The sequence below is a fragment of the Eriocheir sinensis genome, chromosome 7, assembly GCF_024679095.1.
Source record: "Eriocheir sinensis breed Jianghai 21 chromosome 7, ASM2467909v1, whole genome shotgun sequence".
NCBI classification, from domain to species: Eukaryota; Metazoa; Arthropoda; class Malacostraca; order Decapoda; family Varunidae; genus Eriocheir; species Eriocheir sinensis.
In genome coordinates, this window is record NC_066515.1 from 18965907 (window position 1) to 18991006 (window position 25100).

The window sequence follows — 25100 nt, forward strand, 5'->3', positions numbered from 1 at the left end:
AGGGGTGGACCATGGAAGGGGAAGGAAAGGGAGGAGTGAGATTTAGCTTACGTTCCCTGACTTTCCAACCATTAATATAGAGATGCTGAGAGAGAGAGAGAGAGAGAGAGAGAGAGAGATGTCATTCCTCACTTTCTCTCCCTTGCGGTCACACTCCTCTCTCTCATGATTCTTCCTAATGAGACAACAAAAGAAGAAAATACCAAAACGAGACTAAACTTCAAAGCAACAATTAATTAAGAAAAGGTCCATATGATTTTTTTCCCTCCCTGAAGCATTTAAACTTGTCCAACTATCTTTAGAATTCAAGAAAAGGAAAGATTAGAGATAAGATAATGAGGAAATTGTTAAGGTGTGTATTACTATGATAACCTAACCTAACCTAATCTATACTTGTCCAACTATCTTTAGAATTCAAGAAAAGGAAAGATTAGAGATAAGATAATGAGGAAATTGTTGAGATGTGTAGTGCTATGATAACTTAACCTAACCTATCTTTAATCTCATATTCAAGAAAGGAGAAAGATAAAAGATAAGGTAGAGAATTGATGTGTCTGAATGTCCATTGGTGTACCTATTCTAATCAGTTAATTCTTCTTCTTCTTATAACCTAAACTAACCTAACCTGACCCATTTTTAATCTCTCATATCTAAGAAAGGAAAAAGATAAAAGATAAGAAAATGAGATATGTCTGAACATCGGTAGAACTCTTTTAATCAGTCAATTCTTCTTATAACCTAAACTAACCTAACCTGACCTATCTCTAATCTCTCATATCCAAGAAAGGAAAAAGATAAGAAGGTGGAGGAGATGTGTTGGGATGTTCATTGGTTGATCTCGCTTAATCAATCATTTTTTCTTATAACCTAAAGTAACCTATCGTAACCTAACCCATTTTTAATCTCTCATATCTAAGAAAGGAAAAAGATATAAGATAAGAAAGTGAGGAGATGTGTTGGGATGTGCATTGGTTGACCTTGCTTAATCAATCATTTTTTTCTTATAACCTAAAGTAACCTATCGTAACCTAACCCATTTTTAATCTCTCATATCTAAGAAAGGAAAAAGATATAAGATAAGAAAGTGAGGAGATGTGTTGGGATGTTCATTGGTTGACCTTGCTTAATCAATCATTTTTTTCTTATAACCTAAAGTAACCTATCGTAACCTAACCCATTTTTAATCTCTCATATCTAAGAAAGGAAAAAGATATAAGATAAGAAAGTGAGGAGATGTGTTGGGATGTGCCTTGATTGGTAGAACTTCTTAATCAGTCATTTCTTATTTTTGTACCTAACCTAACTTATCTTTAATCTCTCATACTCAAGAAAGGAACAAGATAAAAGATAAGAAAGTAAAGAGGATGTGCAATGGTATACTTCTTTTAATCAGTCAAATTTTCTTCTTGTAACCTAAACTAACCTAACCTAACCCATTTTTAATCTCACATCTAAGAAAGGAAAAAGATAAAAGATAAGAAATTGAGATGTGTTGGGATGTGCATTGCTTGACCTTTTAATCAGTCAGTTCTTCTTATTCTTGTACCTAACCTAACTTATCTCTAATCTCTCATACTCAAGAAAGAGAAAAGAGAAAAGATAAGAAAGTGAAGAGACTTGTCAAGATGTGCAATGGTATACTTCTTCTAATCAGTCAGTTCTTTTTCTTTGTGTTCTTCTTCACATTCATCTTCTTATCATTTCAGACGTAAAAGATAAGAGAGATAAGAGATGTTTTGAAATGTACAATGGTGTGATCGACAACTCTTCTAATCAGTTAATTCTTCTTCTCATTCTTCGTATTCATCTTATTATTATTTCAGAAGTAAAAGATAAGATAGATAAGAGATGTATTGAAATGTATAATGGTATAATTCAACTAGTCACCCAATTCTTTTTATTCATATTCTAATTCACATTCTTATCATTTCAGAAGTAAAAGATAAGAGAGATAAAAGGCCGGTGTATTGAAATGTACGATGGTATGATAACTCTAATCAGTTAATTCATCTTATTCTTATTCTTATTCATCTTCTTATCATTGCAGAGTATGTGGATGCTGCGTGGACAGGTCGTGCTGGTGGTGGTGGTGGTGGTGGTGAGCGCAGTATCAGCAGCACCTGGCTTCAATCAAGGTGAGGTAACTGATTAAAAGCCTTTCGCAATTACATTACTTTCCTCTCCAATGTTCCGCACGTGGTTCTGTGGCTAGTTCTCTAATTAAACCTCTCCACCTGGTCATCTGTCCACTCTGACTTAACCCAGTAGCTGCGGGGATCATGTTTCTTAAAGGCCCTTCCCTCTAAGCGAGAATAATGAGAAAAAATCATCACTCACGCAAACCATTTCATAATATATATCAACGCATTTGTGATCAGTTTATGCATCCTCTATTTTTGGGGGTCTATGTCGTGGCACAAATTTGTCCCGTCTCTGGTACACGGTAAAGCCACAAACTTGGCCCGTCGCTGCTACCGGGTTAATTTCACGTACTGGACAACCTGCTGAAGTGTTACCTGTTTATGTTGCCTGTTTTGGGTTGGTGTTTGTGTTGTTTTGGCTGATGGTATTTAGGCTTGAACGGTTACCTCGCTGTGCAGATGGTCACTACAGCTACGTTTCTCATTAGATATATATACGTAAATAAAAATTCCATGTTGGCGGGATTTTTTGTTGTTGCTTTGTTTTAGTGCCCCTGAGCTGTCTTCCTTGCTGTAAATAATAATAAAAAAAAAAAAAAAAAACCATAACCTCTTCTTCGACAGGCCAGCAGCTCTTCAGTAACATCGGAAACGGCATTGGATTTAGCACTAACAACAACAACAACAACTTGAATAACAACTACAACAACAACAACTACAACAGCATAAACAGCGGCTACAGCACCAACAGTCTCGGCTACAGCACGGGCAGCAGTGGGCAGCAGCGGCAGCAGTCCTTCAGCGCCAGTGATCAGCAGTACCCCGAGACAACAGGGCAATATGGGTTCTCCACGACCTCGCCTGAACAGAAACACAATTCATACACGTTAGTAGATGCATGATTTTTATTTACTTTCTCTTTTCTTTACTATTTAATTTACTTTACTTTTATTTATTCTCTTTCGGCAACTCCTCTCCAATCTTTTTAGGGGCAGTAAGTAATAGGCTTTTTTTTTTCATCATTTTTTTTTTTTCTGTCTCCTTTGCTGTAAGAAAACCCATCTATTTATCTCTTCAGTTAGTTAGTTGTTTGTTTACTCTATTTGGTATTGTGGCATAATTTTATTTGCTTTATTTTCCACTTTATTGTTTATTTTCTATCATAGTATCGTTTATTTATCTTACGTTCTACTGGTAATGTATTTTCTTGGGGTTAGTTCACCTGGGTAATAGATATAGAAGCTTTTTTTTGCCTATTTTACCTTTTTTTTAACATTTTTTTAACTTTTTATTTTAATTTAATTTAATTTTATTTATTTATGTATTTTTTTATTTTTCATTTATTTTGTCTTATTTTATTTTGTTCTATTGTTTTAACTTATCTTCTTATTTTATTTTTATTTCTTACTTAACTAAACATTTAAAATACATGTGAACGCCTTTCTTCTCTCTTAGCTCACTACCTACTAGATTTTTCTCCATCTTCCTATTCTTTGCTTTCTCCTTCATTCTGTTTTTCCTGATATCGGTGAAGTGTCGCCTGCTGGGCCTTTTGGCTTATAGCATTTTGCTTTCCGGCAGGTCACTTTCATTGATTCATATAATAATAATAATAATGATTACTGTAAAAGAGACGAAATTCAATGACAGGGAACAGAAAAGATAGAGAGATTGTTGTTTTTATCTGCTTTCAACTTGATGAATGTAAAGAAATTAGGCAAGAAAACAATATACAGTATCTAAATGCCTCCTCGTACTTATTTTTTTCCCCTTGAGGTGTTTCCTTTAATGTAAAAAAAAAAAAAAATGAAAAAAAAATAAAAAAATAAAAAAATAAAAAAGGCTATCCATCTCTATGTCCTCCACCTCCCCTCCAGGTCGTATGGGACGGGCACGGCAGCGGTCGACAGCACTGCCTCCTCCCCGGCACTCTCTGCCCTGGCACTGCTCGGCTTCCTCTACTTCCTCAACTTGATCCAGGTAGTGAAGAGAATTTTATTATTTCATCAGCTTATCTTTTTTTGTTTTATTTTTCACAGCGACTGAGACGGCTTGAGGGCAGGAAAAGGATGTAGATAAAAAGAGTTGCAGCCGATCTTTTTATTATCTTTATTATTTTTTGCACAGTGATGGAGACAGTTGAAGCACCGAAGAAAACATATAGAAAATAGATTTTGCCATTTATTTACCTTAGAAATATTATGTACAAGAATTTTTTGCTCTGTATATTTTTTCTTGGTGAAGTTTTAGAAGTCCTTTAGTTTGAGAAAAAGCAAAACAGTAAAATTACCTGTGATGGAAAAAAAAAAAACATTGCTTCCATCATCTTTTTTCCTTTTTTTTTCTCTTTCTTTCCTTTAACTCATAACACAAAACAGGCAGGCAATGGCAGCACACTCCTATAATCCTACAAGTAACGGAATCCTTCTCTCTCTCACAGGACGTTTTGCAGAATAACACCAATGGAAGGAAGAGACGCTCGCTCCCTCTGGCACCAAGGAATGGGAAGGGCATGGAAGAGGAGGAGGAGGAGGAGGAGGAAGGCCGCTACATCACATCTTACCTGGAGGAGGAACCAGTGAAGGGAGGAGAGGAGGAGAGGAAGGAAGAGGAGGAGGAGGAGGAGGAGGAGGAGGCCACAGGAAGGTCGCAAGGCAGAGTGCTGAGGGCGTTTTCCTTCCTCGAGGATTTCTTCATCAGACTCCCGCAAGCTCTCGGCATGAGGAAGAGGGTAAGATTTTTTTTATAGTAAAGGAAGCAGCTTGAAAAATGATAACTCTAGGGTGTGAAAATTTACTCTGCCAGTTTATTTTTTCTATTCTTTCCTCTTTTCCTTTCTCCTCTTTTCTCCTTCTTTTCTTGTTTTATGCATTGGATAGTGAGGAAGGTGAGAAGGGTTGATATTCTGACACTTCTGCTTTTCGCATCAACTGTTCTCAAAGGCCAAAAAGGAGGTTGATTGGGTTGTCATAAGTGTTGTTTTTTATATTCATGGTGCAGACGTTTTGTTAACCCAGTAGCTGCAGGGATCATGTTTCTTAATGGTTCCCCTAAGCGAGAAACATGTGAAAAAATCATCACTCACACAAACCATTTCATAATATATATCAAAGCATTTGTGATCAGTTTATGTACCATCTATTTTTGGGGTCTATATCATGGCACAAATTTGGCCCATCGCTGTTACACGTTAAAGCCACAAATTTGGCCCGTCGCTGCTACCGGGTTAAACTACCACCAGGGTCATAAAACTACCCATGGAAATGTCCACAACACCCATGAAAGCCTTGGCAAATGTGTGCGCTTGATTACGGAAATTTTTAAGAATATGAACCAAAGATACTTTCATGCCAAATAACGCACACACACACACACACACACACACACACACACTCACTCACATACTCACATATTTTTTCCTCCGCAGCAAATGATAGATCGCATGAGCGCCGACGGGAAGCCTTTAGGAGTGAGCGGCTTCCTTGCATCGCGCCTACAGATGATCTCCTCCATAATGAGCTTCCTACAGGACCCCAGCCCCTCCAGGATCCGTCGGTCTGCTCAGGTAGGCTGTGGCGGGGCAGTAGTGTAGCAGGGAGGCAGGGGGAAAGAGTGGCAGAGTGGCAGGCTAGGCAGGGGTGGGAGGGGATTTGCTGGGATAAATTAGCAGGGAGACATTTAGAAAGAGTGGCGGGTAAGCAGGGAGGGGATATTAAGCAAAGGGATGGTTAGTAGAGAGACACAGGGAGAGAGGGAAGGAGATAGGGATAAGGGGAAGGAAATAAAGATACAGAAAAGAAGGTAGGGATAAAGGAAAGAAGATAGGGATGGAGAGAAGGAGATAGGGATAAAAGGAAGAAGAATGGGCCGAGATACATTGCCAGGGAGAGATAGGGAGAGAGTGACAGGGAGTTTATGGGGTAAGGAAGAAGAATGGGCCGAGATATATTGCCAGGGAGAGATAGGGAGAGAGTGACAGGGAGTTTATGGGTAAGGAAGAAAAAATGAGCTGGAAATATTGACAGGGAGACATAGGGAGAGAGTGACAGGGAGTTTATGGGTAAGGAAGAAAAAATGAGCTGGAAATATTGACAGGGAGACATAGGGAGAGAGTGACAGGGAGTTTATGGGGTAAGGAAGAAGAAATGGGCTGGAAATATTGACAGGGAGACATAGGGAGAGAGTGACAGGGAGTTTATGGGGTAAGGAAGAAGAAATGGGCTGGAAATATTGGCAGGGAGAGATAGGGAGAGAGTGACAGGGAGTTTATGGGGTAAGGAAGAAGAAATGGGCTGGAAATATTGACAGGGAGAGATAGAGAGAGAGTGACAGGGAGTTTATGGGGTAAGGAAGAAAAAATGAGCTGGAAATATTGACAGGGAGACATAGGGAGAGAGTGACAGGGAGTTTATGGGGTAAGGAAGAAAAAATGAGCTGGAAATATTGACAGGGAGAGATAGAGAGAGAGTGACAGGGAGTTTATGGGGTAAGGAAGAAAAAATGAGCTGGAAATATTGACAGGGAGAGATAGAGAGTGACAGGGAGCTTATGGGACAAGGAAGAAAAATGGGCTGGAAATATTGCCAGGGAGAGATAGGGAGAGAGTGACAGGGAGATTATGGGGTAAGGAAGAAGAAATGGGCTGGATATATTGCCAGGGAGAGATAGGGAGAGAGTGACAGGGAGATTATGGGGTAAGGAAGAAGAAATGGGCTGGATATATTGCCAGGGAGAGAGTGACAGGGAGATTATGGGTAAGGAAGAAGAATGGGGTGGGCATATTGGCACGGAGACATAGAGAGAGACAGGGTGTTTATCAGGCAGGGAGGGAGATTAGACAAGGTTAGGTTAGCAGGGAGGCACAGGGGAAGATTGGCATGGTGTTTGGCAGGGTGGGAAGGAGTGTGAGCTGGGTTAGGTAAGATAGGAGTAGGGTTCCAGCTGTGTTTTTATGTTTTTTTCATGTTTTTTGGGTATCAAGTGTCAAATTAAAGTCAAAAGTAACTAAGTCATCATAGAAAGAAATATTTATCATGCATCTTTTTATTTTATTTATTTTTTATTTTTTATTTTATTTTTTACTCTGCAGGATATTGAGGCAGAAGAGGCACAGTTTGGGAAGGGTGAGTCTGAGTCCTTCCCACTTCCCTCCCTCGGGTCCTTCGTGCCTCTCTTAGTGGAGGTCTTCAAGGAGTACTCACCCTTTAACTTCTGGTCGTCTGGAGGGCAGCGTGCCTTCCCAGAGGTAAGCTTCAACTATATTGCATTCTTAAGAGAGAGCTGTTCATCTTTTTGTAACCCTTTAAGACATTGTACACTCCCTTAGTCATTGTACCTTGTCCCTCTTGCTTCTTTTCCTGTGATAAGTTTTAATCAAATATCGCTAATATATTAAAATCACATTCTTAACCCGTCCGCTGCGATTGGCACGGATTTCGCCTTCACTGGTAGCCTGGTAACATATAGTCCCAGGTCTTTCTTTGCCTCTGTGATGGATAGTGGATTGTTTCCCATGTGGTATTGGTATTGTTATGCCGGACGTGTTACTTGGGTTCCGTGTCGCCGTCAGGAGACTCCGTGGGAGGGAGATATGTAAACACTTTGCACAGCTTCTGTAGTTTAATATTCTTCCTTAGTAGTACACTTCACTCTGACTCTTCACTTACCACTAGCTTACTATGACTGGGACTGGCCCTCTCGCCTCTTCTCCTATATATATCCAGAACAGTACAGTCTAGAATATTACAGTATATTTCAGATCATACAAGAACATGTAGCAAAATATATGCGAGTTGGCAACACTTCCCGCCTGGCGCCTGGTCGCGCCCGTGGGCGCACGGCTCGCCTTGCTCCCCGCCCCTTTGCTCGTTTCTCCGGGAGCCTTCTAGACGCCTAAGGTCGCCGGGCGAAGCTTCCAGCACAACACTAACCCCCACTCTAAATTGTGATCGTACCGATCACACACTTAACTATGTACAAACATAAGAGAATTAATCACAAACATAATAATAGTCGTATCGCTGTGGACGCCTGCGTTGTCACTGTCTTCTGTTCGTTGCCTCCTGCGCGTCTGTCTCCTGGTGCGCCTCGTCGTCCGCTTCTTGGGGTGTCCCTGGAACATCTGCCGAAGCCGGAGGTTATCTCCCTCGGCTGAAAGGGCCAGGAGGCCTACGTCGTCGTCGACCTCCTCTCGGTCCTGGACGTCCCTTGCGTTTAAATTCGGCTGCTGGGTGTCTGTAGTTGTTCCAGGTGTAGTTTCCCGGACCGTGGTACCTCCATAGGCGGTTGAGGTGGACAACTTTCGGCTTGGTCTTTTCCGTTCTCCGGATTCGGTAAGTCACGTCGGAGAGGCGTTCTAGCACAGTGTAAGGGCCTTCCCAGGGGCTCTGTAACTTCGGAGACTGTCCTTTCTTCCTCTGCCGGTTGTAAAGCCAGACTCGGTCTCCTTCCTTGAACTCAACGTGGCTTGCCCTCATATTGTAACCGCGCTTCATGGCCTCCCCGGAGAACTTCAAGGCACCTCGGACTTGATGGTGCACCTCTTCCAGCCGTTCCTCTAGTTGACGGGCAAAACTGAGGCGTCCTTGGAAGGCTTTCCCCAGGAGGCCTTCCTGTCAGTAGGTCCACCGGCAATCGCAGCTCACGTCCAAACATCAGCTTTGCCGGTGAATACCCCGTAGTCTCGTGGGCGGCAGACCTGTAGGCCATGAGAAGCGCAGGCAGCTTCTGATCCCATGAAGACTGATCATTGTTGCACTGCTTGGCCAACTCCTGGCCCAACGTCCAATTAAACCTCTCCACCATTCCATCTGACTGTGGGTGCAGAGGGGTGGTCCGGGTCTTCTTGATACCCAGAAGCTTGCAGCACTCAGCAAGGACTGTTGACTCAAAATTCCTTCCCTGGTCGGAATGGAGCTCGTTAGGCACACGGCGACAGAAGAACTCCTCCACCAAAACCTTGGCGATGGTAGTGGCTTCCTGGTCAGGGATGGCGTAGGCTTCCGGCCACTTGGTGAAGTAATCCATTGTGACGCAGATGTACCTATTTCCGTTCGTCGTCAGAGGCAAGGGTCCTGCTATATCCACTGCCACCCGTTCCATGGGGCTCCAACCTGGTATAGTTGCAGGGGCACGGTGACGCTTCTTGGGGCCCTTCTTTGCACAGCACACCTCACACGCGTGATGCCATTCTTCCACGTCCTTCCTCATGCCAACCCAGTAGAACCTTTGGCGCAGGCGACTCAGTGTCTTCTTTACCCCTAGGTGTCCGCTGGTGATGCTGTCATGCATTTCTTTCAAGACGCCTTCCCGGGAATTCACAGATAACACCGTGGACCAGTAGTGGTCAAGACCATCATGAGAGACCCAGCGTCGCTGCAACACCCCGTCGTCTATCCGAAGAGTGTCCCACTGAGTCCAGTAATTCTTGGTGGTAGGGCTTTCTCGAGATTACTTCCCACCCAGGTCGCGTTGACGACTGACTCAGCCACTCCATAATTGGTCTCAGATCTCGGTCCTCCCGCTGCAGTTTTCCCAAGTCTTCCCATGGCACCTCCGCTGTCTGTTCCACTGTAGTGCGGCGGCACATATTCTGGACGCTTTCCCTCTGGAGGCAATGTTGACACTCCGGTAGGCATGGGCGCCGGCTCAAGCTGTCCGCGTTACCGTGTGTTAGTCCAGATCGGTGCACAATAGTGTAGTGATGCTGCTCTAGTTTACCTATCCAGCGAGCAAGCTGGCCCTCAGGGTTTTTCAGTGACTTCAGCCACCGCAATGCAGCGTGATCCGTGTGGATGGTGAAAGTTGCACCGTACAGGTAAGCATGGAAAAAGTCAAGGCTCTTGACTACTGCCAGGAGTTCTTTCCGGGTCACGCAATAGTTTTTCTCGGCTGGGGTGAGCTTCTTGCTGAAGTAGGCCACAACCCGTTCCATGTCGGCACATGCCTGAGATAGCACTCCACCAATCCCCTCATCACTGGCATCACAATCCAGCATAAAAGGCTTAGAGGGGTCTGGGTAGGTGAGTACGGGCGAGCTGATGAGGGCCTCCTTGAGCTTCTCAAAGGCAACCTGAGTTTCCGCTGTCCACTCAAACTTGCGCCCCTTCTTCGTCAGGAGGTGCAGTGGTGCAGCAATCGAAGCCTTTTCACAAACCTGCGGTAGTATGAGCACAACCCGAGGAAGCTCCGCAGCTCCTTCACGTTGGTGGGTGTCGGCCAGTCCCTTTCCGCAGCCACCTTCTCAGGATCAGTGCGTACTCCAGACTCGCTCACGATGTGTCCCAAGTATTGGACCTCCTTTTGGAACAGACAGCATTTCTTCGGGCTGAGCTTAAGGTGTGCAGCTCTAAACCGGGCGAAAACCTCTGATAGCCTTTCCATCTCCTGCTCGAAGGTCTGGCCAAAGACAATCACGTCGTCGAGGTAGATGAGTGCCGTCTTCCAGTGAAGTCCCTCCAGCACCCTCTCCATCAGCCGCTCAAACGTGGCCGGCGCGTTGCACAGGCCAAAGGGCATGACCTTAAACTGCCACAGGCCTTGACCGTAGGAGAAGGCTGTTTTCTCTTTGTCCTGTTCCGCCATTTTGACTTGGTGATACCCAGACTTCATATCCAGTGTTGAAAACCACTTGGAGCCCACCAAGGCGTCGAGCGTGTCGTCGATCCGTGGGAGTGGGTATGAATCCTTGATGGTGAGATCGTTGAGGGCTCGGTAGTCCACGCAGCACCTGAGGGAACCGTCCTTTTTCCTGACGAGCTCTACAGCAGACGCCCACGGGCTGCTGGACCGCTCGATTAACCCTTCTTGCCGGAGATCATCCATTGCCTCATCCATCTCCTTGCGACGGGCTGGTGCCATCCTTCGAGGAGCTTGCTTCACTGGGCGGTGGCTACCTGTGTCGATGTGGTGCTCTACCAGGTCCGTACACCCCAAGTCCAGGTCTCCTGTGGAAAACACATCTGCATTTCTCACGAGAAGCTCCCTGAGCTGTTCCACTTGGGGTTCCTCTAGACACTTGGAGCTCCTGTCAAACAGGTCGCGCAGGTAGTCAGGCAGCTCCTCCTGGGGCTTCGTCAGGGTTCTCCTGCAGACACAGGTTCTTGGTTTCTGGTCGATCTCTTGGCACAACCCCACCATGGTCCCTTGTTTTATTTTCTTTGGGCTGAAGGAGACATTGGCCACGACGACAGGCACTTCCGCTGCAGCAGGGTCTACCAAAGTACTGCCTACAATCACCCCGTTTTCTACCGGGCATCGACTTCCACTCTCTACCACACACAGGCTAGCCGTGGGGGCACCCGTAATTTGACAGGGTAACAGCATCTCCGACCTCGGAGGAATAATGGTGGTGCGCTTGACCGTCACTGGCAGGTCTTCCTTGTTCACAGTCGTCAGTGGCACCCTCCTTCCTCTTACAGTCAGCTGCTTAGCGTGGAAGTCCAGCTCGCACCTGTGGGAGACAAGATAATCCATACCTAGGATGCAGGGGTCATCCATGTCGGCCACGTACACAGAGAGGAATTCTTCCTTTCCTCCGAGCTCAAACTTCACGTCCACTGGGCCTCTGAGCTCTGCGTAGTGTCCTGTGACTCCGCACAGTCGATGCGGCGTCTTAGGAAGCCGACGATGACTCACCACGTCAGGCCGCACCAATGTGCGTTCCGAGCCTGTGTCGACGACCACAGGCCACAACACTCCGTCAACCTTGCCCTCCACTTGGCAGCTCGTCATGGTGGTTCTCCTGCACATTGATATCTTCGGGGCATGTACAGGACAGACTGGTCGTTGCCCCCGTGAACCAGTCCTTCTTAGTTTCCCGAGTGGTGGTCCCTCGTTGGGGGCACATTTTTCCGACACTCATTCATCCAGTGCCCCTTTTTTCCACAGGTCCAGCACTTGGGTCCTTCCCTGGGCTTCTTCTTAGCGGCACCTTCATATTCCTTCTTCCTCTTATAGCATTCGTTCTCCTTGTGCCCAACCTTCTCGCAGTACCAGCACGTTCCTTGGAACCTGTCTGTGTCGCTGACAGCGCCCTTTCGTGCCCTAAAGCCAGAAGTCGAGTCGTCCCTGAAGCTTGACAAGCTAGACCTAACAAAGGACTCAAACTCCATGGCACGTGCCAGAGCTTCCTGCATTGATGTTGGCTTAGCTTGGTTCACTTGTATCTTCAGCTGAGGGCTGTCCAGGGCATCGATGAATTGATCACGCAGCAAAACCGTCAGCAGGTCAGGGGTGGCACCTGGGTATGCCTTGTGTGCCATGCTCTCAAGGTCCTGAGCGAGTTCCTGAAGAGACTCGCCGCGCCTCCTGTTGCGGGTTCTGAACCTAACCCTGAAGAGCTCGTTCTGGTTTGGTCCCATATCGTTGCTCCAGCGCCTGTGCCAGCCCGCTGTAGCTGCCCTTTGTTGCATTATCGAGCTGAGCAAGGACCTCCAGCGCCGCCCCTTTCAGGCTAGTGGCCAGCTGTACCGCGCACTCTTGGTCATCCCATCCGTTCCGGGCTGCCAACAGCTCAAACTGAGCGCGGTAAGCCTCCCAGGAGACCTTGCCATCAAACTCCTGAGGCTTCTTTCTAACAGGCGAACCCAGCAGACTCATGGGGCTGGCGAAACTTCTTGCGGGGATAAACTCAGGCGAAACAGGGCTCAAACTACCCCGGACTTGCGTAGAAGAAGCATCTTGGGTACAACTAGCCCCTGCAGGCACTGGCTGTCTGTTTCCAGCCAAGCAGTCTTCGAGGGCCTTCACTCTGTCACTTACATCACAAACTGCCTGTTCTGTACGGTTCACCTTTCCCTGCACTTCTAATATTTCTTTGTGTGTCGTCTCCTGTACCACCTCCATCTCTTGTTGAAGATTTGTGTGTTCTTTCTCCACTTCTATCAGGCGTTGTCCCAAGTTCGTGGTCACATCAGTCATTTCTCTTCGCACTGATTCACTTCCATCTTGTACTGCTTTTAGCTGTAGCTGTAATCCTGTGAAGCGATCTTCTAGCTGTTCTTTGAGTTCTTGGAGTGTTCCTTCTTGTTGTTGCTGTGCTCTTTCTTGTTGTTCTTTGAGTTCTTGGAGTGTTCTTTCTTGTTGTTCTTTGAGTTCTTGGTGTGCTTTTTCTTGTTGTTCTTTGAGTTCCTGGAGTGCTCTTTCTTGTTGTTGCTGTGCTCTTTCTTGTTTCTCCCCCTGTAGTCTCAAGGCTTCCAAAAGTTCAGTCAACATGTCGTCCCTCTGGGCAGCTTGGGAACGAGTCTCCATGGCGAAAAACAAATGCCTACACTCCTGACACCACTGTTATGCCGGACGTGTTACTTGGGTTCCGTGTCGCCGTCAGGAGACTCCGTGGGAGGGAGATATGTAAACACTTTGCACAGCTTCTGTAGTTTAATATTCTTCCTTAGTAGTACACTTCACTCTGACTCTTCACTTACCACTAGCTTACTATGACTGGGACTGGCCCTCTCTCGCCCTCTTCTCCTATATATATCCAGAACAGTACAGTCTAGAATATTACAGTATATTTCAGATCATACAAGAACATGTAGCAAAAATATATGCGAGTTGGCAACACTTCCCGCCTGGCGCCTGGTCGCTTGGAATGCCCGCCTTCACGGCTGCTCCCCGCCCCTTTGCTCGTTTCTCCGGGAGCCTTCTAGAGGCCTATGGTCGCCGGGGGAAGCTTCCAGCACAACAGTATGCTGGATATCCCCTCCCAAGATGCATGAGTTTACATTTTTCTTCACTGAATTAATTGTAGCAACCACTTCTTGTTCCATTCCTGTAGCTTGGTGATGTCTTGCAGGAAATCTGCATTCAAGGGGTTAAGAGAGAACAATGCATTTTTTTATATTTTTTAAGTCAATGCGCTCTCCTTCATTCATTGCTCCTTGCCTCCTGCTTTCTACCCTGTGATAAATTAAGTTATGATCAAATATCGCTATTCTATCAAAATCACATTCTTAAGAGAGAGAGGGACTTGGTTTGATAATTCTCAATACAATTCTCACTCCCATTATCATTGTTCCTTGCCTCTCTTGCTTTCTTTCCTGTGTTAAGTTATGATCAAATATCGCTATTCTATTAAAATCACATTCTTAAGAGAGAGAGGGACTTCGTTTGATAATTCTCAATACAATTCTCACTCCCATTATCATTGTTCATCACCTCTCTTGCTTTCTTTCCTGTGTTAAGTTATGATCAAATATTGCTGTTCTATTAAAGTCACATTCTTAAGAGAGAGAATGACATCGTTTTATAATTCTCAGTACAATTCTCACTCCCAGCACCATTGTTCCTCGCCTACAGTGCTTTTTTCCTGTAATGAATTAAGGTGTGACAAAATATTGTTATTCTCTAGGAAGACAACTCGGGCACCACTACATTTTTGGGAGAAGAAAAAGAAATGACAGAAGGGGATGAAGAGGAGGAGGAGGAAAACAAGAGGAGTACTTTTTTTCTGTGATATAAATTAAAACCTTACAAAACATCTCTCATTCTACAGGAAGACAACTTTGGCACTCCTACATATATGGAAGAAGAAAGGGAAATGAAAAAAAGGGATGAAGAGTAGGAGGAGGAAAACAAGAGGAGTACTTTTTCTCTGTGATATAAATTAAAGCCTTACAAAACATCTCTCATTCTACAGGAAGACAACTTTGGCACTCTTACATATATGGAAGAAGAAAGGGAATTGAAAAAAGGGGGATGAAGAGGATACGGAGTGAGACAAGAGGAGTACTTTGTTTCTGTGATAAAGTGAAGCATTAAAAAATATCTCTCATTCTACAGGAAGACAACATGGGCACATCTACATTTTTGAGAGAAGAAACGGAATTGAAAGAAGGAGTTGACGAGGCTAAGGAGGAGGAGGACGAGGTGGAGGGAGACGAGGGAAGAGGTGCAAGGAGGCGCCGTCACAGCCCCACGGCCATGAACGCTTGGTACAATGAGCTTGGCGGCAGGAACAAGGAGCCGGACGGAGGGGTGGGAGGTGTGGCTGCCAAGGTGAGGAAAGGGGAAGGTAATGGAAAAACGGGTGAGGAAAATACAGGTGAGAGAAAATAGAAATAAGAGAAGTAAATCAAGAGAGAAAGAGGGTTAAGAAAAAAAGGAGCCTGATGGGGGGAGTGGGAGATGTAGCAAGGGGAGAAAGGGGGAAGGAAATGGAGAAATGGGTGAGGAAAATACAGGTGAGAGAAAGTAGGAATACGAGAAGTAAATCAAGAGAGAAAGAGGAAGGGGTTAAGAAAAAAAGGAGCCTGATGGGGGGAGTGGGAGATGTAGCAAGGGGAGGAAGGGGGAAGGAAATGGAAAAACAGGTGAGGAAAATACAGGTGAGAGAAAATAGAAATAAGAGAAGTAAATCAAGAGAGAAAGAGGGTTAAGAAAAAAAGGAGCCTGATGGGGGGAGTGGGAGATGTAGCAAGGGGAGAAAGGGGGAAGGAAATGGAGAAATGGGTGAGGAAAATACAGGTGAGAGAAAGTAGAAATAAGAGAAGTAAATCAAGAGAGAAAGAGGAAGGGGTTAAGAAAAAAAGAAGCCTGATGGAGGTGTATGAGGAATGGCTGCCAAGGTGAGGAAAGGGGAAGGGAAAAGGAGAAGTAGGTTAGGAAAATATAGGTGAGAGAAAGTAGGAAAAGAAGTAGAGTTATAGAGGAAGGGAAAGGAAGAACAATGAACTGGATGGATGAGAGTAGAGGATGTAGCAATGGGAGGAAGGGGGATGGGAAGGGAAAAGGAGAAGTAGGTGAGGAAAATATAGGTGAGAGAAAGTAGGAAAAGAAGTAGAGTTATAAAGGAAGGGATAGGAAGAACAATGAACTGGATGGATGAGAGTAGAGGATGTAGCAAGGGGAGGAAGGAGGATGGGAAGGGAAAAGGAAAAGTAGGTGAGGAAAATATAGGTGAGGGAAAGTAGGAAAAGAAGTAGAGTTATAAAGGAAGGGATAGGAAGAACAATGAACTGGATGGGGAGGTAGAGGATGCAGCAAGGGGAGGAAGGGGGATGGGAAGGAGAAATAGGTGAGGAAGATGTAGAAGAGAGAAAGTAGGAAAAGAAGTAGAGTTATAAAGGAAGGGATAGGAAGAACAATGAACTGGATGGAGGGGATGTAGCAAGGGGAGGAAGGGGGATGGGAAGGAGAAATAGGTGAGGAAGATGCAGAAGAGAGAAAGTAGGAATAAGAGAAGTAGATTGAGATAATAGGGATAGATTAACCATGGAACACATTCAATTTTTTCTTACAGTAACACATTCATGGTCACTATTTTGTACCAATTTTTGGACAATGAAAAAACAATACTTACAGTTCCTTTTATTAAATTTGTAAGACACCACCTGAAAATTTAATCTTTCAACTATAGTCTGAAAGAAAAAAACAAAAATGCATTTTTTTTGTGGGTAACTAAAAAAAAAAAAGAAAAAGAAAAAAAAGGTAATTTTTTTCTAGAAAACTTAAAATTTAAGACTCTAGGTATAATTAAGAGATGTCCATTGACCAGGGGTGTGTGGGGGGCAGCACCGTGACCCGCAGCCTCCTAGCAGCACAACATCTTGTTTGTTGAACTGTCAAAGGGAACACATTCATGGACACTATTGTGCTAAAACCTTCATTATCTGACAAAGTAAAAGAGCACGCACCAACCACCTCCCACCAAAACAGCACATCATTTAGGAAGGTATTGGGGCCCCCACCCGTTTAGCCTGCATAGGGCGCATGCACCAGGCGTGCGAAGTTGGGGTGGGTCACAATCATGTCCTCGACTGTGTTCCAGGGTTAAGAGGAGCAAGGAGCTGGCTGCATGTAAGATCTCACATCTCCCTTTTTTCCTCAATCTTGCATCCCATTTTGCTCCCTAATCTCATATCTCCCCCTTTTTTTTCCTCAGTCTCATATCTCCCCCTTTTTTTTTCCTCAGTCTCATATCTCCCCTTTTTTTTTCCCCAATCTCATATCTCCCTTTTTTCCTCAGTCTCCCATTTGCCTTTTTTCCTTAATGTCCCGTCCCCCTTTTCTCCTTCAGTCTCACATTTCCCTTTCTCTCCCTCAGTCTCATATCCCCTTTCTCTCCCCCCTTAGGCCATCTCCCTGCTGGGCGGCGGTGACGGGGTGCAGCAGGCGGTGAAGCAGGAGGCAGCCCCGGCCCTCCTGGAGCTGTCCAAGGGGCTGACCGGAGCACACCCACACTGCCTCCAGAGAGTGCTGTGTCGCCTCACCTCCCACGCCGGCCAGCTCTCCCTCCTCCCGCGTGTGGCTCTGCAGATGCTCAGGTGGGAGGTGGCTTTTGATGTGTGGTGTTATTATTATTTTTTTTCAGTATAGATAAAGTAAGAAAAGAAAGGAAAATAAAAATGAAAAGTTGTCCGACTCTTGTTATATATTGATAGTTTTATTTGTCACCGTAGAGGGCAAAAAAAAGTGTGGTGTTATTTTTTTCAGTACACAAAGTAAAGGAAAAGAAAGGAAAAGAAGAAGAAAAAGCTGTCCGACTCTTGTTTTATATTGATAGTTTTATTCATTACTGTAGAGGGCAAAAAAAAAAAAGAGAAGAGGGAAGAAAAAGGGAGAAAAAAAGATGGTTAGGTGGTGTGTGGCTTCCAATGTGTGTTTTAAAAAGAGGTTACAGTTAAATCAAAGTTGAATATATACTTCCAGATTAACAGGATTCAGGTTAACCTCATTCCTCTAACACTACCTAAACCAGAACATAACAAACACTAACCTCATCACTTCTCACTTCATCACATAACCCGATCATCATAACTCATAATCCCTACTCGTCTCTTCCTCAGCTCCAATATGAAGAACGAGAGTGAGGCAGCTATGAAGGCAGGGCTGAGAGGGGAGAACTGCAGCCAAACCTTCTCTGAGTGTGACACGGCAAGGAAACCAGGCAAGAAATAGGACAGGGACAGCACGAGAGAGTGAGTCAGGCTGGGAGAGTGCGGAGTAGTGGCTGGGAAGGCTGTAGTGTAGTGGAGTGGAGTGTAGGGTAGTGGAACAGTGATGGGTTGTAAGATCCGTATCGCAAGTGTTGATTTGTCACAATTGAGGTTTTAACTTTTTTGAAGACGACGAGAAATGGATAGCCTTTACTCGCCTCTCCTCGCTACACTTGAGTCTGGTGGTGCAGTTTGGAGTATCAATAAGGTGATGAAGTGTAGGGAAATTTGTTGTAGTTTGTTAGTAGTAAAATTTGTTGAAGTGTAATAGTCTGCCTGATGTGGAAAGCCTCCCAAAACCCACTGAGCTAACAGGGTACTTCTTTGGCTAGGTTGGTGGTACTGTTTGGAGTATTAATAAGGCAGTGAAGTGTAGGGAAGTTTGTTTTAGTGTTAGTAGTAAAATTTGTTGAAGTGTAATAGTCTGCCTGATGTGGAAAGCCTCCCAAAACCCACTGAGCTAATAGAGTACTTCTTTGGCTAGGTTGGTGGTGCTGTTTGGAGTATCAATAAGGCAGTGGAGTGTAAGGGAATTTGTTGTGGTGTATCGGTAGTAAAATTTGTTGTTGTTTAATGACCTGCCTGATGTGGAAAGCACCCCCTGAACCCGCTGAGCTAACAGGGTACGGAGAGGAGTGGCTTCCCATCAGCATTGCCAAATTATCTCCCACATCGCATTGCATTTTCGTAGTTTCTGACCAATAACTCTAGCAAAAAGAACGAAAACCATCTGTATTTAACCGTTTTAACGATAACTTTAATTTTCTATCGTTATTTATGTGCTTACAACAATCTTGGAGCCTAAAAATTATAAATGCAATGTTCAGAATACGACAATTTGGCAACGGTGCTTCCCATATGCCTGGATGCTGGTTCAATCCCTGGTAGTGGCAACCTTTGTTCTTTCCCTTCTGGATCTGGATTAATTTCTCGTGTGTTTCGTGATACCCAGATGTCATGCGGATAATCGGGAAAGTCAAAATGCCAGACAACACACAGTAAAGAAGTGCGTTAGAAGTTAAATCGATTGCATGAAAGTTTATTAGTGGTTTTCATTGTTGACTCTTAGCACACTTAGTTTTAAATCTCCCAGGCACTAGATATTAATAGTTACGCTCGGGAATATTGCATTTGACTCTAATCTTGCTACCTAATAAGAATCCCATGATGGAAACTGTTAGATATTACTTAAAGGTATTGATAGTACCTAATGATATGTATTGAAGTTGAAGGGTCAGGTCTGTGGAGTACAATTAGTGTTTAAAGTCCGATGGTGTTGTTTTCGTATAGCTAAAAAGTCGACCCTGATTGTGCATGTTGGAATAGGGCTGTAAGTTATTTTATTCAAGTTAGAAAAGAGTGAATTTAATTAAGTTTAAGTTTGAGAAGAGTGAAGGAAGTTTAAATTAGTGAAGAGTGAAGGAAGTTTAAATTAGTGAAGAGTGAAGGAAGTTTAAATTAGTGAAGAGTGAAGGAAGTTTGAATTAGTGAAGAGTGAAGGAAGTTTAAATTAGTGAAGAGTGAAGGAAGTTTAAATTAGTGAAGAGTGAAGGAAGTTTAAATTAGTGAAGAGTGAAGGAAGTTTGAATTAGTGAAGAGTGAAGGAAGTTTAAATTAGTGAAGAGTGAAGGAAGTTTGAATTAGAGAAGAGTGAAGGAAGTTTGAAGTCTATCGTTTTGTTGTTATATGGTTAAAGAGTTTCCGCTCAACTTTGTGTATGTGGAAACGGTTGTGATGAGTGTGATTTTGTTTTAGGGAATAATTAAGGAAAAATGTTACCAGGCTATTAGGTAAGCATTAAGGTAAGGTGTTGGATACTTGTAACTCGCGACACATAAGCTTTTGTGAGTCTTTTATGTTCTGGTGAAGTTTTTTGTCCTCGCACTTTCGAACTTCATGATGGGGAAGTTTGTTTTTTGTACTTTCGAACCTCGCCGAAGGAAAAAGGGTCACCTCAATGTCCTCATCATCTCACGTCCATACAGCTGATCTCACTCTCTCATCCCTTCACATTTAAATCATCTCTTTTTCATTGCGTTCAGAATCTCATGAAGCACCTCACCAAAGAAAAAAAGGGTCATCTCAATATCCTCATCATCTCACGTCCATACAGCTGATCTCACTCTTTCATCCCTTCACATTTAAATCATCTCTTTTTCATTGCGTTTAGAATATCTTGAAGCGCCTCACTGAAGGAAAAATAGGGTCATCTCAATATCCTCGTCATCTCACATCCATACAGCTGATCTCACTCTCTCATCCCTTCACATTTAAATCATCTCTTTTTTTCATTGCGTTCAGAATCTCTTGAAGCACCTCACCAAAGAAAAAAGGGTCATCTCAATATCCTCATCATCTCACATCCATACAGCTGATCTCACTCTCTCATCCCTTCCCATTTAAATCATCTCTTTTTCATTGCGTTCAGAATATCTTGAAGCACCTCACCAAAGAAAAAAGGGTCATCTCAATATCCTCATCATCTCACGTCCATACAATTGATCTCACTCTTTCATTCCTTCACATTTAAATCATCTTCCTATTTGCCTGTTGTGCGTTTACCTTCCAACCCTTTCCGTCCATTCACCCACGGTTTTATTCATTATTATTAACCTTCATTATTATTATTTTTTATTTTTTTTGCCCTTGAACTGCTTTCTCTACTGTAAAAAAAAAAAAAAAAAAAAAAAAAAAATCACCTTACTACTTAATTGTCTTGTTCATCTACCTTCCATCCCTTTCCGTCCATTCACCTACGTACGATTTTATTCTCTATTATTAACATTCATTCCTCCACATTTAAATCACCTTCCTACTTGTTTGTTGTTCGTTCACCATCCAACCCTTTCCGTCCATTCACCCATGTTATTTCAATCATTAACCTCCATTCCTTCACATAATATTATAAGTCATCTTCCTACTTGTCTGTTGTCCGTTCACCATCCAACTCTTTCCGTCCATTCACCCATGATTTTTCTCTCTAGCATCAACCTGTATTGCTTCATTCTCAGGTGTAGACCATTAACATTAAGCGTCGGGCATAGATTATTGCCGGAGAAGTTGTTTTAGTGTTAAGGCGAAACTCATACGTAATTCACCGTCCAACCCTTTCCGTCCATTCACCCACGATTTTTCTCTCTATCATCAACCTGTATTGCTTCGTTCTCAGGTGTAGACCATTAACATTAAGCGTCGGGCGTTGATTATTGCCGGAGAAGTTGTTTTAGCGTTAAGGCGAAACTCATACGTAATTGTTGACTTGTCGTAAGGGAGTAAAGAGGTTGTTGTAGCCTCTAAGTAGTGTATTGTTAAGTAGTGTATCGTTAAGTAGTGTATCGTTAAGTAGTGTATCGTTAAGTAGTGTATCATTAAGTAGCACTGTTGTATTATGCATGTGAGGGATGTGGGATGTATGTAGATATTTATTGATTGTATGAATGCGTAATAAAATCTATGGTGTACTTGAGGTGGTTTAGTCGATATCAAGCCTGCCTGTGAATGCGTCTGCTGGGGCTCGCATCAAAATAAGAATAAAAGGTAAAATGTACAAGAAGAGAGTATAGAAATGAATGATATAAATAGATAATGAAAATAAAGATAAGAGAAGGGGTAAATCTCAGGCAGATAATACAGTTCCCTCCTATACGAACTGCCTAAGTAATTTTTTTCTATTTTTGGAGATATCAAGAAAAAAACTCGTATATATTTTTTTTTACATCAAAGGATACGGCTCAAGGGCAACAAAAAGGGTAAAAAAAAAAAAAAAGAAAAAAAAAAAAAAAAAGAAAGCCCGCTGCTCGCCGCTCTAAGTCGTCTTGTAATATATAGGCAGGGAAACCAAGGCCAATTTTATAACACTCACACGCTAGAATGATAAAGGTAACTACTATACCAAAAGGCGTAAAGTGTTAAAGAAATGACCCAGGCTGTTTACGAGGGTGACGTGACCTTCCTGCGTGAACCTGATGGACGAACGGAAAGTAACCGGAATGTAATGAATGGCCGATAGACTCCTGGGTTTTATGTTTTGTATGTTCTCTTTACTTTATTTCTACCTGTTGTTTTTGCTTGAGGTAGCGATGGAGTATATGCAATGAGACTGAGACATTATGGTTTTCTTTTCTCAGTTTCTGTCCGTTGTTTTAGCTCAAGAGTTAGCAATGGAGTGTATGCAATAAGAGACTGAGACATGTATCGCTCTCTTTCCTCTGTTTCTCCCTCTTGTATCGGCTCAAGAGTTAGCAATGAAGTGTTTTCATGAAGAGGCTGAGACATATATGGTTTTCTTTTCTCTGTTTCTCCCTCTTGTTTTAGCTCAAGAGTTAACGATGGAGTGTATTCATTAAGAGGTGAGACACTTATCTTTCTCTTTTCTCTGTTTCTGTCTTTTGTTTTTGCTCGTTACTGGCGGAGTGCATGCAATAAGGGGTTACATTTGTTCTGTCTGTAGGGGAGTGTGACGCTGCAGCTCGGGAGGGTGGGGGAGGCGGGCGGCAGGGAAGGAGAGGCAGCGGTCCCGGGAGGCAGGCAAGGCAAGGTAAGGTAAAGAAGAGGATTGGTGTAGCGACTCGTACTGTTTAATATACATGGTAAATCGCATGGGTAAAGTTTCATATTGAATAGACCAGTAATTCGGAGTATGATTCCTTCATATTTATAAATTCAGTTAGGTTAAAAATTGATGGGCAATTGAAGCTTACAATATCCAAAGTGGCAGAGCAATAGGTGTTGTAAAAATGATACACTATTTCAAAATATTAGAGGAGCTCATTGTGACGTCTCTAACACCCACAACCTCTGCGTGTGGCCAACTGATTGTCACAACAGTATTAAAACATGTCCAAGATATCAACAGGGAACACAAACCGTATGCACACAACCTGTTTATACATCGCACTGTGAGGTAAAAACTGGAAAATGATGTCCCAGGTATATAAAAAACATTACTGTGTCTTATACATGATTATTCATTGATTCATCCAAGTCCTGTGGGGTCATATACATAATCCATGGGCATGTATAGCTGGTCAGGAGTGTACAGAGTGGGTGGGGGGGAGGGGGGGCAGTGCGTCCCCCCCTGGGTCACCTGGCTGGGGCTCACCTCCACCTCTAAACTTACGTGTTGAGCAGTTTGGTTCTCGGAGCGCGTGACGGCCTCGGGTCCTGACACTCACACACGGGGCACTGGCTTGCTGCGGCACCTTGGGGCTGGCACGCCTCCTAACTGGGCTGCCCTAGTTCAGTGTAGCTTTGGTTTAGTTCTAGTGTTAGTTAATGTGGCCATTGTTTGGTCTCCAGGCAGTGAATGGTAGGAATGTAAGCTTTTTCCTGTAACCAATATATTAGTTGATTGGTTTAGTTTGGTTTACTCTGTTTAGGGTTTAGTTTAGTTCTCGCAATGGTTAATGTGGCAATTGTTTGGTCTCCAGGTAGTGAATGATAGGAACGTAAGCTTTTTTCTTTAGCCAATATATATAAGTTGTTTGGTTTAATTTGATTTAGTCTGTTTAGGGTTTAGCTGAGTTCTGGCGATGGTTAATGTGGTAATTGTTTGGTCTCCAGGCAGTGAATGGTAGGAATGCAAGCTTTTTCTTTTAACCAATATATTAGTTGTTTGATTTAGTTTGGTTTAGTCTGTTTAGGGTTTAGTTTAGTTCTGGCGATGGTTAATGTGGTAATTGTTTGGTCTCCAGGGCAGTGAATGGTAGGAACGTAAGCTCTTTTCTTATAGGTCTAGTTGAAAGATTGGAGAAAACTTATATTTGTTGTTTGTTTAAGTTTTGTCTAGTTTAGAGTTTAGTTCTAGCAATGGTTAATGTGATAACTGTTTGGCCTGGCAGTATAGGATAGGAATGTAAACTCTTTTCCTTTGACCAATAGCTCTTGTTGAGGGATCTAAATGAAAAAGTTATTATATACGTTGCAAAAATCTGACTTTGCCTCGAAGGACCTAAATGAAAAAGTTATTATATACGTTGCAAAAATCTGACTTTGCCTCGAAGGACCTAAATGAAAAAGTTATTATATACGTTGCAAAAATCTGACTTTGCCTCGAAGAATAAATTAATGTTGCCAGTCGTTTATATTTTGCTTTAAGGCATTAGTGGTGTGTGCCGAAGCCAGCCAGTGCCCTGTGTCGGTGTCCTCACAAACACACACAAACACACACACACAAACACACATGTGGTGGTGCATGCATGTGCCTCCTGGTAACATTAACTGACTAGTACACACACATGCGCACACACGGCTGGACAAACACACACGGCTATGCTTACATGTGTGTCTGTGTGTGGAAAAAAATGTACACATCCCATACACACACAAGCATATCTAGACAAATGTGTACACGTATAATGCGTACATGAACTACATCAAGGTGTTTAGAGCGGTCACTTGCTGGGAGACAGGTGTGTGGCATTGGCAGGTGTGTAGTCACGGCCAACAGGTAACGGCTCACCTGGGATGGGCCACAAAGTCAGGTGTGTACAGGTGTGTGGCCGTCTGGGTTAGTCACCTTTCAAACAAATCCCTCGTTTAGTCATGTTCATGCGGTTCACAACTTCCCACACCAATCGTTGACCTTGCTTGACCTCATGCGACACAAACATTTATGATTCTTGGAGTATGAGATTGTTGTGTTATATTGATGTGGTTCATGATTCCTACACCAAAAGTTGACCCAGTTTGACCTTATGTGACCCTGAAACTAGATGACATTCACGATTCTTGGAGTATGAGAACGTGTTACTGACGTGGTTCATGATTCCTTCACCAAAAGTTGACCCAATTTGACCTTATGTGACCCTGAAACTAGATGACATTCACAATTCTTGGAGTATGAGAACGTTGTTATATTGATGTGGTTCATAACTCCACCAAAAGCTGACCCAGTTTGACCTGATGTGACCCAGAAACGTTAGATGGCATTGACGATTCTTGGAGTATGAGAACGTTGTGTTATACTGGCGTGGTTCATATCTTCCTACGCAAAACATTGACCCGATTTGACCTGACATGACCC

The 25100-nt window shown here is 43.4% G+C and overlaps 1 protein-coding gene and 1 long non-coding RNA gene across 4 annotated transcripts; one reads left to right on the top strand and one right to left on the bottom strand.

The window, feature by feature from the left end:
* Window positions 1-1737: 1737 nt before the first annotated feature.
* Window positions 1738-21537, top strand: LOC126994202 (signal transducer and activator of transcription B-like). 3 transcript variants are annotated; one of them, XR_007748890.1, is made up of 10 exons: window positions 1738-2135; window positions 2766-3027; window positions 4019-4121; window positions 4582-4872; window positions 5569-5706; window positions 7231-7386; window positions 14922-15137; window positions 17214-17404; window positions 17927-21087; window positions 21246-21537. XR_007748890.1 is itself a non-coding variant. In XM_050853492.1 (9 exons), exons 1-9 carry the CDS (start codon window positions 2051-2053, stop codon window positions 18036-18038), a joined length of 1554 nt encoding a protein of 517 aa, XP_050709449.1. In that variant the 5' UTR covers window positions 1738-2050; the 3' UTR covers window positions 18039-21537. The 3 variants fall into 3 exon arrangements, 1 of the variants encoding a protein (XP_050709449.1); XR_007748888.1 differs by having other exon boundaries at window positions 17927-18408; window positions 18561-21537; XM_050853492.1 differs by having other exon boundaries at window positions 17927-21537.
* A 1099-nt stretch (window positions 21538-22636) lies between these two features.
* LOC126994226 (uncharacterized) lies at window positions 22637-24226 on the bottom strand. The gene is made up of 2 exons (XR_007748901.1): window positions 24082-24226; window positions 22637-24026 (listed from the first exon to the last, which is right to left on the bottom strand). It is a non-coding gene; the product is annotated as an uncharacterized LOC126994226 (long non-coding RNA).
* Between the last annotated feature and the right edge of the window lie 874 nt (window positions 24227-25100).

What these genes read in the sequence shown, in the direction of transcription:
- LOC126994202 (XM_050853492.1), top strand. Translation starts at nt 2,051, where the DNA reads ATGTGGATGCTGCGTGGACAGGTCGTGCTGGTGGTGGTGGTGGTGGTG. An exon ending in CAGAAACACAATTCATACAC is followed by an intron (nt 3,028 to 4,018) that starts GTTAGTAGATGC and finishes CCTCCCCTCCAG; the next exon opens with GTCGTATGGGACGGGCACGG. An exon ending in TGGGAGGTGTGGCTGCCAAG is followed by an intron (nt 15,138 to 17,213) that starts GTGAGGAAAGGG and finishes CTCCCCCCTTAG; the next exon opens with GCCATCTCCCTGCTGGGCGG.